We start from the raw sequence: 17121 nt of genomic DNA on the forward strand, positions 1-17121 counted from the left end.
TCTCAGGGCAATAGCCTTTACTGAGCAAGTAAACATAGATAGAGGCTAAAGGATAACATGATGGAGGTAAGCTAATGCAGAAGCTGGTGTCAATGTCAAATAGTTGACTATAGTTTTTGTAATAAGCTTTTCTTCTTCTTTCTCTACCTGAAGGATTCGCCGTCCTCCGGGCTCAGCCCACCGCGAGTTGCAGTGCCAATAATTGGAGCGGAGGATGATGATTTTGATACCGAAGCTGAGCAGGTAAGTGTCCATTGCTGAAGTTAATTTGACAGGAGGTAGTGTGAAACTACCTAGATTGTAATTGCTGTCTGCTCACTTTACAGACTGATGTCCAGTGCAGCTGTTTCCAAACTATTGACCTGGTGAAATCCCGGCCAGCACATTTGGTTGCATTTTTACATCATGTCGTGTCTCAGTTTGAAGCAGCTCCATTGGTAAGGATCATGAACTAAGGTGAGAGGTAAAGTTCAGACGCGTGTCTGCAGGTGCTAGAACCCTGAGCAAAAATACATACCGCTGGAGTAACTCAGCAGGATAAGCAGCACGTGTGGAGGGAATGAACAGGCAAGATTAAGTCCAGTAAACTCCGATTAAAGATAGTGTGAGGGTTACCAAAGAGGTAGTCGGTAGGTCAGGACCACTCTCTAGTTGGTTCAGTTGCCTGATAACAGCTGGGAAGAAACTGTCCGTCAAGGTTTCAAGCTCAGTTTATTGTTACATGTACCAATTAAGGTACAGTGAAATTCAAATGACCATACAGCCATACTAAAAAAAGCAACAAGACACACAACTACATAAAGGTTAACATAAACATCCACCACAGCAGGTTCTCCACATTCCTCACTGTGATGGAAAGCAATAAAGTCCAATCTTTTTCCTCTTATTCTCCCACGGCCGGGGCAGTCGAACTGTCTGCCGTCGGGGCGATCGAAACTCCCGCAGCCGCGGGCGAAGCTCCCGCGTCGTGACGATCGAAGCTCCTGTGGCTTGGAGTTCCCAAAGTCGGTCTCTTGACTCCCTGCATCTGCAGTTATGCATTTTCACACTTCTGTATCACTTGTGTGATGGGAGAAGGGAGAAGAGGGAGTGCCTGGCATGAGACTCAACATTGATTATGTAGGTAGCCTTGCTGAGGCAGTGTAAAGTGTAGATGGAGTCGATGGAAGGGAGGCTGGTTTGTATGACGGTCTGGGCTATGTCCACAATTATCTTCAATTTCATGTGGTCTTGGTCAAGCTGCTCCAAAACTGTGCTGTGATGCATCCTGATAAAATGCTTTCTATGAAGCATCTGTAGAACTTGGTGAGGGTTATCGGGAACATGACAAACGTCCTAAGCCTTCTAAGGGAGTAGAGGCGTGGTGTGCTTTCTTGACCATTGCTTTGATATGGCTGGTCCAGGACAAGTCGCTGGTGATGTTTACTCCGAGGATCTTGAAGCTTTTGATCATCTCCACTTCGGCACTTTCAATGTATACCTGGGTATGTGTACTGCTTTGCTTCCTGATGTCGATCATAGTCTCCTTTGTCTTGCTGGCATTGAGGCAAAGTTTGTTGACTGGCACCAGGTTTCGAGGTTCTCAATCTCCTTCCTGTACCCCATCTCGTCATTATTTGATATCCGACCCAGTACAGTGGTATCTGCAAATTTATAAACTGAGTTGCATTTGTGAGGGTTCTCAGTCGTGGGTGTATAAGGAAGGGAGAAATGTATGTGCCTTTAAAGAGGCTGAAGGATAAAATGATGGGTTGGGGCAGGGGAAAGAGAGGGGCAGTAGGTGGAGTATTACTTGTACTTGGAGAATTCAATGTTCGTACCATTAAGTTGTAAGCTACCCAGGGGAAAATGTGATGCTGTTGCTCCGGTTTGCGTGTGGCCCCACTCTGGCTACGGATGAAGTCCGGGACAGAAAGATCAGTATGAGAAGGGGAGTAGGCATCTGGGAGCTCCAGCAGCCTTCGTAGACAGAGTGCAAGAGTTCAGCAAAACAGTTGCCCAGTCTATGCTCAATCTTGCGAATGTACGCTTATCTCCAATTCCAAAGTCTGATATTTCTTCTTTCGCCTCCCCCTTTCCTTTCCACCCATATCTCTCTTCAACTGCATATCATATTTGACATTCTTTTGTCTCCTTTTCACCTCAAGCCCTTCCCCCACTAGGCCCTTCCTCACCCCCACCTTTCTTTTCCAGCTTTGTTCCATCAGCCTGACCATTCCCTCTGCAGATGCTGCCTGACCCGCTCAGCTCCTCAAGCAGTTTATTTTTTTTGCTTGAGAGCAAAAGTTGTAATGTCAGCTATAAGGATGTGGACAGATGGTGAAGATTGGTGCTGGGGTTTGTATATAGGTGTGGTCTTGACGTTTGGGAAGGGTCACATTTTTGTATTAGAACCGCCAGTGATGAAAGGGGCTGTTTAGTTTTTGGACAAGAGATCGGTTTTACTGGTAGTTGCTTTTTAATAGTTAGTGGTTTATTCTTTTCTACTCAGCTCTGTTACCTCTACGCCGATCTCTACCATCACACAAACTCCAAGGATCATCGACGGATTTTTCTCGAGTTTTGCCACCTTTTCCTTGAGAAGGGCTCGGTGAGTCGTACAGTGCAATAGTGCTGTGACATTTTCTGTATCTTGGAATTGTCCAGACTTCTGGCACAAGGATTATGTGCTATCTGGAACAACTTGAATGTTATTGCTTATGTCCTAGTATGGTTTATAGTATCTATAGATCAATCTTTGATATATATATATAACATTCAATAACAACATAGCAATAACATTCAAGTTGTTGAACATAACATCTATGAAACCACGAACAGTGGATACTGCCTTGTTCTGCTGTTCACTACTGTGGATGTAAAATATGTGTGTTTGTAGCAATTCATGATTCAAGCTTCAATGTTGCTTGCATTATGGTGTTTATGCCACTTTGCATTTACCTATTGGTTTATTCATTGCATTTTCGTTCTGCATTTTTCCCCAGAATCTCAAAGTTCACGTTCCAGAATGGATCAGCACAGAACTAGGTAAGTCCCCAAAGCCAATATGTTTCCAAACCTATATTTTTAATGAGACCCAGGTGCATTCACTACTTTGACTAAATGCCTTGATATAGGAAGAATGACAATGCCGCTTAATAACACACAAAATAACAATCCAGGTGTCTCCAACTCCGAAACGGTTTGGACTGTTGCTCGCTCTTTGGTATCCAGTGCCACGTAGCGTCAGTTCTACGTAAAGGTTGCTCTGTTGCAACTTGCCAAATTATCTTCAGCAGCACCTCACGGGCCTGTTGCTTCCAATACTCGAGAGAACATGGTCTAATCTGAATCTTGAAGAATGCATGTGATTATATTATTTTCTATCGTGCTGACATTACCTGTAATCGATGCTTCCTGAAATCGAATAAAAACAACTCCTTGGATCTGAACAGTCTGTGTACTTCATAGTGATCGCAAGCCCTTTTGCCATTAGGGTCATAGAGTCATAGAGCTATACAGCATGAAAACAGACCCTTCGGCCCAACCTATACATAGGTGGTCAACAGATTGTAGCACTGAGATCAATCGACACTGGATAAATCAGTTTGCAATTTAGGACTTATTTTGTGCCAACACCTCCAATATCGTTAAAAATGTTGAACCCCTGGTGTCTCAATAACATTTTAGTGTTCTCTTTTTAACTATTGAGTGAATTGAAATATTTGCTCTGCAATTGCCTGCTCTGATTATCTTTAATATTGATACATTTTTATTCCGAGCTGATCCTACATCCATCTGTTCTTTGAATTTGCCTCCTATCGCACTCGCCCACATTCACTTAACGAGTCACGTTGATCCTTTGTACTCTAGAATCATGAAGGGGTGACTAGCCTTGGTGGTGAACTCTGAGACCTGTCAAATGCCTTAAATCCTTTTGACATTTACTAGTGTCAAAAAGATCACTAAATTGTTTTTAATTGTTCTGGTAATCAAACACATTTGAAAGAAATTCAGTCTTAAATAATTACAAAAATAATAAAAAAGTGCTTGAAATAATAAGATTTTAAAAATAAACTGCTCATCTGGTGTAAAGTTGAGGGGTAGGTGTGAGTGCCTCTGCTCCAACCTCCAGCACGTTTGTGCTCCAACACCAGTCTTGGTGGCATTAAACCATAACTGGTTTTCATATTTCAATGTGGAGGAGTGTAAGCCAGAGACGAGCTCACCTGCAAGGAGGACATTTCTACTGCTTCTGTACAGAGCTGCTAACCAGAGGTAAATGCTCCAATTTGTTTCCAGTGATGTGGTGTTCATGACCAAAATGTGGTCTCTCATTCGTTGAATAAGTGGCAAATGTACCAGCGTAATTGTTCTCTCTGTTCAATTGTTTCAGAACGTAGAAAAGGAGACCAGTCTGAGGAAATGCAACGTAGTTGTGTGCAGGGGATGCAGGACATTGTCCTGCCTGATGTTCAGACACATCTGGAAGATTTCAGGTAAGCACAGAGTCACTGCCATCATGAACTACCAGAGCAAGTCCCAAGCAACAAATCCATGCAATGTAATAGAACTGACCTGTCCAAGGGAAGAGATGAGCCACCATCAACGCATTCCTCTCTTTCACAGTCCCCTGGCTTTGGTATTGGTTTATTATTGTCACGTGGTATACCGAGATACAGTAGAATAATTTGGATTTGCGTGCTGTACAGGCCGATCATACCATAGATGATTGCAATTTAATCATACACGAGTGACTAGTCGGGTACCGCAAGGCTCGATGCTGGGACTGCAGCTATTTAAAATATACATCAATGATTTAGATGAAGGGATTCAAAGTAACATTAGCAAATGTGCAGATGACACAAAGCTGGGTGGCAGTGTGGACTGTGAGGCGGATGCTATGAGGATGCAGTGACTTAGACAGGTTGGGTGAGTGGGCAGTTGCATGGCAGGTGCAGTTTAATGTGGATAAATGTGAGGTTATCCACTTTGGTGGCAAAAACAGGAAGGCAGATTATTATCTGAATGGTGTCAAGTTGGGAAAAGGGGAAGTACGAGATCTGGGGCTCCTTGTTCATCAGTCATTGAAAGTAAGCATGCATCTAAATCATTAATATATATTGTAAACAGCTGCGTTCCCAGCACCGAGCCTTGCGGCACCCCACTAGTCACCACCTGCCATTCTGAAAGGGAGCTGTTAATTCCTACTCTCTGCCAACCAATTTTCTATCCATGTCAATACCTTACCCCCAATATCATGTGCTCTAATTTTGCCCACTAATCTCCTGTGTGGAACCCTATCAAAGGCTTTCTGAAAGTCCAGATACACTGCATCCACTGGTTCTCCTTCATCCATTTTACTTGTCACATCCTCAAATTCCAGAAGATTAGTCAAGTAGGATTTCCCCTTCATAAATCCATGCTGACCTGGACCAATCCGTTTACTGCTATCCCAATGCGCCGTTATTACTTCTTTAATAATTGACTCCAGCATCTTCCCCACCACCAATGTCAGGCTAATTGGTCTATAATTCCCTGCTTTCTCTGTCCCTCCTTTCTTTAAAAAGTGGGATAACATTAGCTACTTTCCAATCCTCAGTAACTGATCCAGAATCTATGGAACATTGGAAAATGATCACCAATGTGTCCACCTCCTTGAGTACCCTGGAATGCAGACCATCAGGCCCTGGGGGTTTATCAGCCTTCAATCCCATCAGTCTACCCAACACCATTTCCTGATTAATGTGAATTTCCTTCAGTTCCTCCATCACCCTTGATCCTCTGTCCCCTAGTATATCTGGGAGATTGTTTGTGTCTACCTTAGTAAAGACAGAACCAAAGTACCTGTTCAACTCGTCTGTCATTTCCTTGTTCCCCATAATAAATTCACCTGTTTCTGTCTTCAAGGGACCCACATTTATCTTAACTAATCTTTTCCTTGGAAGATTGGGAATACATCCTTAAGGTTTCTTGCAGTTTTGCAGTAGATATATAGAGATATATATAGCCATGTTTCCTGTCTCATTTTTATGTTTGCCAGAGATACAGAGTTCTACTACCTGTCCCTACCATTCCATCCATTTCATATACTTTAATGGTTCCTGCGGTTTTGTCGAGAATGTTTGGGCACAGTTTTGCTTCCTTGTCCCTTGCCGGATTCCCTCTTCCTGCATTCCCCAATGCGATTCAGTTTTTTGGAGGAGGTGACTAAGGTGATTGTTGAGAGTAGGTCAGTGGATGTTATCTGTATGGCTCTTACTAAGGCATTTGATCAAGTCCCTCGTGGTAGTCTGATCCAGAGGATTAAGATGCATGGGATCCACTTGGTGGTTTGGATTTACTACACACTTGCCTATAAAGACAGAGGGTGGTGGAGGATGGGTGTTATTCTGGCTGGAGGCCTATGACCAGTGGTGTTCTGCAGCGATCTGTGCTGGAACCTCTGGTAATGTACATGGACATAATTGCAGGTGGGTTGGTTCGTAAGTTTGAAGACGACAAAATTGGTGGTTGCAGACAGTGAAGAAGGCTACCAAAGGATACGGTGGGAATAGTTCAGTTACAGATATGAGCAGAGAAATGGCAGTGGTGTTTAGTTTAGTGATGCAGTCTGGAAACAGGCCCATTTGGCCCATCAAGTCCACACTGATCATCGATCTACCGATCACACTAGTTCTATGTTATTCCACTTTCTCATCCTCTCTCTGCACACTAGGGGCAATTTTACAGCGGCCAATTAACTTACAAACCTCCACTTCTTTGGGATGTGGGAGGAAACCGGAAAACACCTGGAATAAACCACACAGTTACAGGGGGAAATTGCAAACTTCACACAGACAGGACCTGAGGTCAGAATCAAACCCATGTCTCTGGCACTGAGGTAACAGCTCTGCCAGCTGTGCTGCTGTGCCATCCATGGTAAATGCCTAGAATATGCTGCCTGGGATGGTGGTGGAAGCACATATAATAGTGGCATTTAAGAGGATTTTAAACAGGCACATGGACATGCAAGGAATGGAGGGACATGGATCATATGTAGGCAGAAGAGATGAATTTAACTTGGCATCATGTTCGGCACAGACAGTGTGGCTGAAGGGCCTGCTCCTGTGCTGCACTCTTTTCAGTTTTATGTATTGTTCATTTGTGATTTGCATTCCAGACCTTTGCACTCCATGTTATGTACCAGAACCATGGTAAGAGTCTGACTAATTGTAAATATGTTATCTATTTGACCAATGACAATACAATCACTCGTCTGTTTAGCCATTTGCTTTGAGATTTCATAATGGAGTTGGCTGGTTCAAAGCTGTTTCTGAGAGGATTAAATGTAATCTATATTTGTACTCCCAACAGACAAAAACGGAATATGGGAATGACAATCGGAGAGAATGAATTGGCCAAGTTAGATGCAGAGCGAATGCGAGATCGCGTGGCAGCAGAACAGAAGGAGCGGGTGTGTGCGGAGCATCTGTTACAGAAGATCGACGAGGTCCTGTAAGTATCGGTTTAAAATCCAGCCCTCGAGGGATTCATGTTGCAGGCCTTATGTCTCAGATTGTCTGGTTGCAAGCAAGGGCTCTGGGAAGGCAGCTCGATATGGATGTGTAGTTGGCCTCAAGACAAGATTCAATCAACTTAGACATTTGATGACTTACAAACCCATACTGTGATCAGCTCCGACTCATTCAATTATCCAGTCTCTATCTGGATTAATGATGTGTTAATTTTGCCACAATTGCGTTCTAGATTTTGCTTCCACCAGCCTTAAAGAACAATATTACAATTACAATTGTCGAATTCAAAGTGTTTGGAATGTTTTGGAAAATCGTGATCAGTGTACTTGCAGTCTTTGCACTACAGTTTTCCGAACCTGATATGGAACGCTCAGATCCTTGAGGTTATTCTGTGTTACAACCTGTTATTTACTCCTCTGCTATTTTTTTTTTAAATTGCTTTTCAGTTGCACTCCCTCAACTGACATTATGATTCCCATGTCATGCTGAGATTTTTGCTCTCCCTTTACAACACAGATCCAAAATCCTAATTTTGGTCACATTTCCTTACAGCTCTTTACAGTCTTGCATGCAATAGGCCCATTCCCACATCTACCATCATCTTCTCTCTTTCACAATTTCTCCTGAATATGTTGTGCCGAGGATTATGAAGCCCCTCCTTTAAACCACGTCTATTATTGTCGCTTTATCATAATCCCTTGTAACTTGCACAGTTATGCGTGTGAATATTCCCCGCCATGTCCAAACTTGCCTCAGCCCTGTCACTGAACCCTCCTATTAAGCTTTGCCCTACATTAGAACAGAAAATAGTTCTGCACAGGAAAGAGTGTCCTTTTGGTCCTACAATGTTTGCACTGAACATGATGCCAGGTTAAACTGATTTAATCTGCCTGTACATGATCCATATCCCTTGCACTTCCTTGTGCCTATCTAAAAGGCTCTTGAACTCCACAATCAAATCTAAAACTTGCCCTGCACAATTCCTTTAAACTTTCTCCTTCTCCCCTTATAACTCTGCTCTCTAGTGTTGCTCATTTCCACCCTGGGGGGAAAAAAGGTTCTGACTATCTATGCCTCTCATCATTTTATATACGTCTATCAAGTCTCCCCTCAACCTCTGCCATTCCAGAGAAAATGATCCAAGTTTATCTATATTCTCCTTGTAACTTAAACCCACTAAACCAGGAAGAATTTTGGTAAACCTTCTCTGCGTCCTCTCCTCTTCCTGTAATGGGCCGACCAGAACGGCACGCAATACTCCAAATGCGGCGTAACCAAAGTCTTGTAGAGATGCAACATGACTTCAACTTGTACTTTACACCTTGTCTCTCTTCTGAGTGGTTTTCATTTGTGTTCCTGTACCCCTTCCCAATTATTCTAAGCCTTCTGGCTCACCACTACTTAGCCTACACTTCCCACACAGGTCTCAAGCTGTTTAGGAGTAATTTGTTCATCAAACTGGGACTTGTCATTCTTAGTTATAGTTGAATGATTGAACCTGCTGGACTTTCCTTGTTTGTTCATGTTGTCAAATTACTCACTATTTTTGTTTTTTGGTTTTAGAGCGACTTTGTCCCCGTCTGAAGAAGAAAAAAGGTAAGTTTGACAATTAGCTGCTTAACTTCACCTCGACTGCATAACGGGCCAAATGACGTGTTTAATGTGCCCATCTATATTTTCAATATTCCTGTTCTTCGTTGCATATTGCAATCACTGAAAATGGTATTTTTCAGCTAAACTCATTGATTTACGTTAAGCCTTTCATTCACGTTTGAATACCTGCTTTTCTTAGTGAAACAAGTCATCTTCACCCAATGTTAGCTAATAAACTGCCCTTTTCCTGGCGCTCAAAAATTTCTGTCCTTCCTCTTTGAGCAGTGATATTTCTTCCTGGCAAACAGTAGACTCTTCAAGTTCAAGTTTGTATTTATTGTCACTTAACCAACTAAGGTACAGTGAAATTTGAGTTGCATTCCCACTCTCTCTTTCTGTGGTAGTAATTCGGTTGCGGATGTGATTCTCATCTATATGAAGCAGCTTGGCGTGAAAGTGAAGGATTCGAGGAACCTGGACAGAGATCGCAGGTTACGAGTTGCATTCTTCCCAAAGAAGAAGGTATGTGTCTATAGCATTTGGATCAGGCACATGCCGTGAGTAATTACTTGGGGTAGGCAGTCAGTCGGCTTTTTTAAATTCTTAAACCGCGCATGTGCAGATTGTTCTCCTCTCCGTAAAAATAAAGAATAAAAATAAAGAAAGTAACAATTCAATTTGCCCAAGGCTTCCAAATCTCCTTCATTCTGAATTGTTGAATGGGTGGAGGGTGATGGCAGGTGAAGAGATGGTGGGGAAAAACGGGAGTGCACCGGGACAAGTTAAATCAGTTGTGATCTTATTGAATGACAATACTAGTTCAAGGAACCAATTGGGGGGAGAGTTCCTTTCAGAGCGTGTGGTGAGTCTAGCCAGGGGTAAAGTTGCAGGGAGGGCAGGAGCGTTGAGAAGGAGGGGGTTGGGGATCATGCCAGCGACTCACTCACTGCTACCGCGGCTCTCCGGGCGCTGAGCCACAGCATTGTGGCCGGGGAGGGAGGTAGCTTGGGTGGCTGCGAGCGGCCGCCGGACCTCAGCGCCTTCTGCCGGCCCGCTCACCTCTGGCAGTGCTCTCCTTTTGAACAGTGAGGGGACCAGCTCAAGAGCAAAGATCATAGAGCGGAGCGGGTCAGTGGGCTATGGATAACAGGACAGCGGGCAGTGGAAACTCCTGTGCCAGCGCGAACAAGGGACCAATTGAGGTTACTTGCACTGACACATGGAGTAAGCTCCACCGCCCGCTGTCCTGTTATCCATCGCCCGCTGACCCGCTCTTGAGCTGGTTGCTCTGGCATGATCTCCGACCCCCTCCTTCTCAATGCTCCTGCCCTCCCGCAACTTTACCGCTGGCCAGACTCACCACACACTGTGAAAGGAACTCTTCTCCCCCCCCCCCCCCCCCCCCCCCCACAGCGGCGCTGTCCGCTTCCCACTTGCGCTGCGCATACGCAGTACACAGTCACGCTGCAAAGGCAGAATTTCAGCTGCCTTCAGCTCTGTTTGAAATTGACGGATTGAAGCAGCGACTAGGGCATGTGGGCTGCACCCACTTTCCTGTATTACACGTACTGCTGTAGGATGAAAGGCACGGAGAATTATGCCTGCCTCAGAGATCGATCTCTTAGGTAGGCATAATTCTCCCGTGCCTTTACTATTTATATTTAATAATTGTCATTTTATAATTTTAGTCAGGGTAGGCAGTGCCTACCTTCCCAACCCTGACGGCACGTGCCTGATTTGGATAGAGGTGCTATTAATTCTAGAGTATACATAGGCACTACAACCAGGATATTGTTGGGACCATGGCTAGTGCTGGATCCAGCTATTTCTCGATATTCCCTGGAGTGAATCAAATTGGTTGCAGTGCTGTGATACCGAAGTTAGTAATAAGAATGGAAAAGTGAGATCCATTCAGTTCTAAATTGATGAGAAATTTAACGTTGTGGTGGGTGTTTTGTGATGTAGACTATCAGGTTTTCATGGAGGAGAAGAGCTGGTATTTGTAATTGGTTTCAGTTTGGGATGGTGAGTAAAGATGTTCTCTCCGGGCTTTTGAGAGCAGTAAGAATTGTGAATGCTGCAGACTTAATTGATTATTTTAGAGGTGGCAGTTTAGCCGATGTGCTGATTAGTTGTCCACTTCTGATGTTATCAGTTGGGGCGTGATTCTACCTGTGGTCTTATTCTGCCTTTAATCATTGCACTACCAACAGCCAAGTGTAAAGAAAGAAAAGGAGACTGTGAAAGATGATGAGAAAAAGAAACGTTTCCAGAGCATCCTGGACCCCATCCGGCGCACAAGCAAACAGGATCGCAACGCGAGTAAGTGGGACTTGGACGTGCAGTGCGCTATTTGGCTATTCTTTATTAAATGTAGGATCAAAGCATCAGGAAACTGATCTGTGACATCTTTGTTTAGTTGAAAAGGCCAAGTTACTGCATCAGAGGCAAATGGGACCATACAGCCGATCTCACTCTGACCACAGCGAGAGATCAAAATCTATTGCATCCTTCAGCGAGGGAAGCGATCAGTCAGCGATGACCGGCTCATCAGGTCCAGCGTCGGGCAACGTTGTTCATGATGGGATCTCAGAGAGCGATACAGGTACCCGGGAAATGCAGTGCAATGAATTGTATCCAGCACCCAGCACAAAATAATTTGTATGTGATGACTATTGTAGCCATGCCTACTACTTCTTATATTGCTGCTGTCTCCTTCCTATAAGTTGTTGTCTCTGCTTTTATCGATCATCTTCCCTCTCTCTGCTCCATACAACTTATTCTTCCTCCTTTTCTCACCCTCTCTCATTTCCCCTCCACTCTCTTTTCCAGTTTTTGTCACGTTGCCCTCCCACTGCCCTTTCCTGTCCTATTAACCAATTTGGGCTTCGCTCACCCCCTACTCTACCCCAGTCCACACCTCTCCCACTTCCTTTCTCATTTGGCTCTCTTGCTCTGCATCACTGTTTCTCTCCTTTCACGGGTGTGATTGAAACGGAGCATGTCAACATTAAAAAATTAGTGTGAGAAATGATGGGGAATAGCAGCAGAATGTTCTCGGATGTATACATGATTCTTTCTCTCTAATTGCCTCTATCCTTCTCAGATTCTGCTCCTGCAACACCTGCGTCATTGAAGATGTTAGCAGACAACTTATTCATTGGGGATTCCAGCACTTCTACACCAAAGTCAGCCTTCGAGCTTCTATCCACCCTCGATCAGGTGATGGAGGAGGACCGAGAGTCAGAGAAGTGAGTAATTCTGTGATCAATTTAGCAAAGCAGCTGCAGAGCGAAGCACATCTGATCAACTGGATCAGGACTTGAAGGATCTGATGGCTTGTATATCTCACCGGGAACCACTTCTCGTTGTGTTTAGAGGAGATGAGTTCAGTCGGAGAGTGTAGTTGTCTGCTGATCGCTTTGCGTTAAGTGTCGAAGGTTGCAGGTAATTGCATTATGGTATTTGTGTTCCTGCTGTCTAATCTTCTGTTGTCTTTCAGAAGTCTCGAGATTTCTACACCCCCGTGTACTCCTAAACCAGGTCGCCGGTGAGTTCCCAATAAATCTGGGTTTTGCTAAGAGTGAGCTATGTAAAGATGTGTTTGTGAACGTGGATCTACTAATATAATGTCTGCAGCAGTAGATAAATGGTGAATCTAGCCCCTCTTCAGATATTTACTTTTCTCGCATTCTCCTTTCAACTGGTTTGAATACTGTTGAGGACAAGGGCTTGGTCACAGTCTATAAGCTACACAAAGCAAAGATACAGAACTGGTGGGTACTGGCCTTTTTGTAATACTAGGTAACTAATGTGTCATTATTGATGCAGATATAGTAATGGTAGTTGCTGATCTGTCACTGCATACGCTGTGCTGGTGAATAACTATTCTAGTGCAAATCTGGCACCATAACAGTGAGTTACTAATGTACTGGGTACCGGGGTTTCACTGACAAGCAATACCGTTGAACATCAGTCTATGAATATATCACTAAAATACAGCACTGGTACGTACTGATCTGTCACTGCATAACATTGAGGTATAGATGGCTACAACTATGAAACGGTGAAACAACAACTTAATTCCCACCAGTACTCTAGGGATTAGTTCCAAAGAAAGAACATAATCCTCATTTGCACAATGTGCATTGTTTTAATTAGGATTTCTCCTGTGATATTGCTACCAGTATTGTAAATGCAGTATTGTAAATTGGTAGCCAATCAATTTCCCAAGTTCTTTCTGTCAAGTTGCAGAAACAATGGGTGGGGTATTTGATCTCTCTCTGCTGGCACTGCAAGTATTTTGGACCAAATGGTTTCTCCTGTACATCATAAAATGAATTGGAAGCCATTCTGCCCAATATGCTTGTGGTGGTTCTTTTGAATTAGTCCCATTTGTTTATTCTCCTGGCCCTGCGATCTTCTGGGCAATCTCAGTGAAGATGTGGATTCTGGGGATGAGATGGTGGGACTGGTGCGGGGGGCCTATGTACTGTTATTGTATTCTCTGGTCATCAACTTGCAGTAATATTTGTGATCTTGTTTCCTAGAGGGGATGGGCATGGGTATGGAGCATGGACCGAGACTGGTTCTCAGACTCACTCCCTGAGCCAGACGGAGGATGATCAAATGCACTTGTCGGATGTGGAGCAGGACCCAGCCAATTGGCAGCAGCTGGTTAGTCGGGATGTCCTGTCTGGCTTGAAACCGCACGAGATCAAGAGGCAGGAAGTTATTAACGGTAAGGCAAGGGTTAGTGATGGGTTGGGATCATTAAGGATAGGGAGGACCATCTGGTTTGGGGACAAACAGTATTGGTAGGGCTTTTGGAGAGTGAGACAATGCCAGGGATTGCTGGGATGTGTATGGAAGTGGATTCAGTGGAATGTTAGATGCATTTGAGATAGCTAAATGACAGGAAATTCATGGAACAATAGGAAGTGTCTGGAGGATCACAGGGAAAATGGGGAATATCTTGAGGATCCTGGGAAGAATGAAAAGTTCTGAGCAATCTCAGTGAGGATGTGAACTGGGGGATGAGGTGGTGGGACTGGTGTTGAGATGTCAGCAAATCTAGGGGCCTATTAAGGTCAGCCACACATGGAGACAATGCACAGGATTATGGCCTTCACACCAGGAGGCATCACGACTATTGACTTTTGGCAAGTGATTTGTTCATTTTTAGTTCAGATTTGGCAAATCCATATGTGGGAGTTTACCATGAGTACTGACTCTAATCTTCAGCGTTTCTCATTAGTTATAGATTTGTGTGTCTTGTTCTCTGATTATCTTGTGCAGAGCTTTTCCATACGGAGCGTGCTCACATCCGAATGCTGAAGGTTCTAGATGTGATCTTTTACCAGAAGATGATGAGAGATGGCAGCATACCCACAGCTGATGTGAAAAACATATTCTCCAACCTGGAGGAAATCCTGCAGCTTCATGGTAAATGTTGACAAAGCTGTGAATGTCGGGGGGATTGCTGGTACAGATGGCTCGGATATTTAACTTACCAGACGACTATTCAAAGCTCTGGACTATTAAGATGGGCTTTCCCAACAAGATAGTTATAATCACGCGAATATGAAATTAAAAAGCCAGACTTAATAATGATGTTCTGAAGCTTCCAGATTTAATAATGTCTTCCACAGTTGGAAATCTGCCATTGTTATCTAGTTTGGTCAAATGCATCTCCAGAACCATCCTTTTAAATGCCCTCTAAATTGCCCCAGCATGTCTCTCACATCACAGGACAATTAAAGGTTGAAGTGAATGTTGACCAGGCCAACATTGTTCAGGTTCTCTCAACAACTATATGGTAATGAAAACATTTTTGGGTTTCAGTAAGAGTCTAGTCTAATCTGTGTGAGGCCCTGCAGCTACAAGTGGTTGGGCATGAGCCCAAATATTATGAGAGTGCACAGTAGTAACTGAGACAAAGAAACGCATCTCTGGGCAATGGAAAGCATTATTGCTGATGATAGTCAAAGATAAGGATGTGAACTTTGCAGTGAATAATGGAAAATCTAGAATTGATCTCTTTATCGCAGAGAAGATTAATGCGACATTTTCCTTGAAACGGTCTAAACAGGTTTATTAAACTAAGGAGAAGCTCAAGAGATGGAAAGTCAATAATCAGTGGAGACGGATTTATGGCAATTTCCCCAAAATATGAGGAGAAGAGGATAATTTATTTTATACAGAGCATTTATGATCTGAAATGCACTGCCTGAAATGCTGGTGGAGACAGATTTAATAATACCTTTTAAAAGAAGAACTGAAAAAAAATTATATTTGAAAAGAAAATAGCCAGGAAGAATGAAACTAGGTAGCTCTTGCAAAGAGCATGATTACATTCGAACAATGGTCTGAATGGAATCCCCTCTGTTGGACTGCATTATGATTCCACGATTTACAGCCCTGGAGCTATTTAATATTGAGTGATAATGAAATAAACGATTCTAAAGTCAGATTTTCTTTTTATTTCCAGTTTCATTAAATGAGCAGATGAGGAAAGTCTGGAAAAGAAATGATAACTTTGTGGTTGATCAGATCGGCGAGGACTTGTTGAGCTGGGTGAGTGTCCATGAATAAATTGTATATGAACAGTGATGAATAGAACTTTCCCCTGTGCAAAGGCTGATAGTATAGGCAAACATCCTGCAGCATTACTCCTGGAAATGAATGCACATTCATTAAAATTTGATTTATTGAGGTAACTGGGATTAAAAAGACCTTCCTGTGACAAGATATTAAGAACATGGGTTTCAAGGGAGACACAGTAGAGCAGCTGGTACAGCTTAAATTAGAACTGTAATGAAACACACTCCCATAGACAAGCACAGAGGTACCATCCAGAGCAAAGTATTTAGATAATTTTGCTGTTGAACCTGGCATCCACTCAACAGATTCAATGTAGCTTCAGCAGCTACAATCGACAGGATGCCAAATATTACAGCATCCTGCCATTGACATTGATTCCTTTTCCTACATTATTGTGCACCAAGATCTCCGACTCTGAATGCACCGCAGTGGTGTTGGAAAGACTAGGCCTGGAGCACATGATGATCACTCGGTGCCTTCCTTGTCATTTTCATCAAGTTCCTAGGTATAAATGTCACCAACAATTTGTCCTGGTCCAACTACATTGAAGTTACAACCAAGAAAGCAAAGCAGCCCCTCTTCCATCTCAGACGACTAAGAAAGTTTGGCATCTTGCCAACTTCTACAGATGCCCCGTAGAAAGTATCCTATTGGGATGCGTCACAGCTTGATTTGGTGACGGCTCTGACCAAGACCGCAAGATGTAGAGAATTAGATGTAACCCAGTCCATTACTATTGAAGGGTCCTCTCAAAAGATAAGATTGTAGTCTTAATCTCACAACCTACCTCATTGTGGCGATCACACAATCTTTTTTGTCTGTACTTTGCAGCTGTCTTGCTATGATGCTGTAGCACTCTAACCTTCACTCTGGTGTGTTTCTCTTTACACTACCTCTTATATTTGTGTATGACTTGATGGTACGCGTGTAGTATGATTTGACTGTACAGCATAGAAACAGGTTTTCATGATATCTCTTGACAATAATGCATTAATACCAACACCAGAATTCCAATGAAATTGATGTGGTGATACTTCTATCTTATGGAAGATTTATTTTTGTACTCTTTGAAGCTCTTGTACAGTATCGCATTGATCAGCATTCTCTCTCCTGTCCAGTGACTAGACGTAGTGTGTGTTCCTTGCATGTCCTCCTGTCTGAGTAATTCTTATTTAATTTCTCAGTTCAGCTGTTCTGAAGAGGATAAGTTTAAACGGGCTGCAGCCACTTTCTGCAGCAATCAACCCTTCGCTTTGGAACTAATCAAGTCAAAGCAGAAGAAAGAGTCAAGATTCCAGGCAATCATTCAGGTGAGATAACTCTCCCAAATCTTGAATTGCCTCCAAGCTATTGCATGCTTTAAACTTGTACATGAATAACCAAGAAAGTTGTTAATGAGTTACATCATGGGAGTGCTAATGTGCATAAA

At 43.3% G+C, this 17121-nt stretch overlaps 1 protein-coding gene across 14 annotated transcripts in view; it reads left to right on the forward strand.

Annotated features, from left to right (window-relative positions):
- arhgef12 (Rho guanine nucleotide exchange factor 12) overlaps nt 1–17121 on the forward strand; it is a 102793-nt gene that overhangs the window by 66025 nt on the left and 19647 nt on the right. For 12 of the 14 annotated variants that reach the window (XM_033049633.1, XM_033049619.1, XM_033049624.1 and 9 more), the window contains 16 exons: nt 154–243; nt 327–437; nt 2492–2590; nt 2985–3027; nt 4376–4478; nt 7336–7476; nt 9060–9092; nt 9494–9611; nt 11303–11411; nt 11509–11694; nt 12196–12340; nt 12592–12639; nt 13640–13830; nt 14388–14534; nt 15580–15665; nt 16877–17002. In XM_033049633.1, coding sequence (XP_032905524.1) covers nt 154–243; nt 327–437; nt 2492–2590; nt 2985–3027; nt 4376–4478; nt 7336–7476; nt 9060–9092; nt 9494–9611; nt 11303–11411; nt 11509–11694; nt 12196–12340; nt 12592–12639; nt 13640–13830; nt 14388–14534; nt 15580–15665; nt 16877–17002 — 1776 coding nt within the window. The remainder of the gene's footprint in view (nt 1–153; nt 244–326; nt 438–2491; nt 2591–2984; nt 3028–4375; nt 4479–7335; nt 7477–9059; nt 9093–9493; nt 9612–11302; nt 11412–11508; nt 11695–12195; nt 12341–12591; nt 12640–13639; nt 13831–14387; nt 14535–15579; nt 15666–16876; nt 17003–17121) is intronic. The other 2 variants (XM_033049620.1, XM_033049630.1) reach the window with 1 other exon arrangement.

Source organism: Amblyraja radiata, chromosome 33 (assembly GCF_010909765.2).
Source record: "Amblyraja radiata isolate CabotCenter1 chromosome 33, sAmbRad1.1.pri, whole genome shotgun sequence".
Taxonomy (NCBI): domain Eukaryota; kingdom Metazoa; phylum Chordata; class Chondrichthyes; order Rajiformes; family Rajidae; genus Amblyraja; species Amblyraja radiata.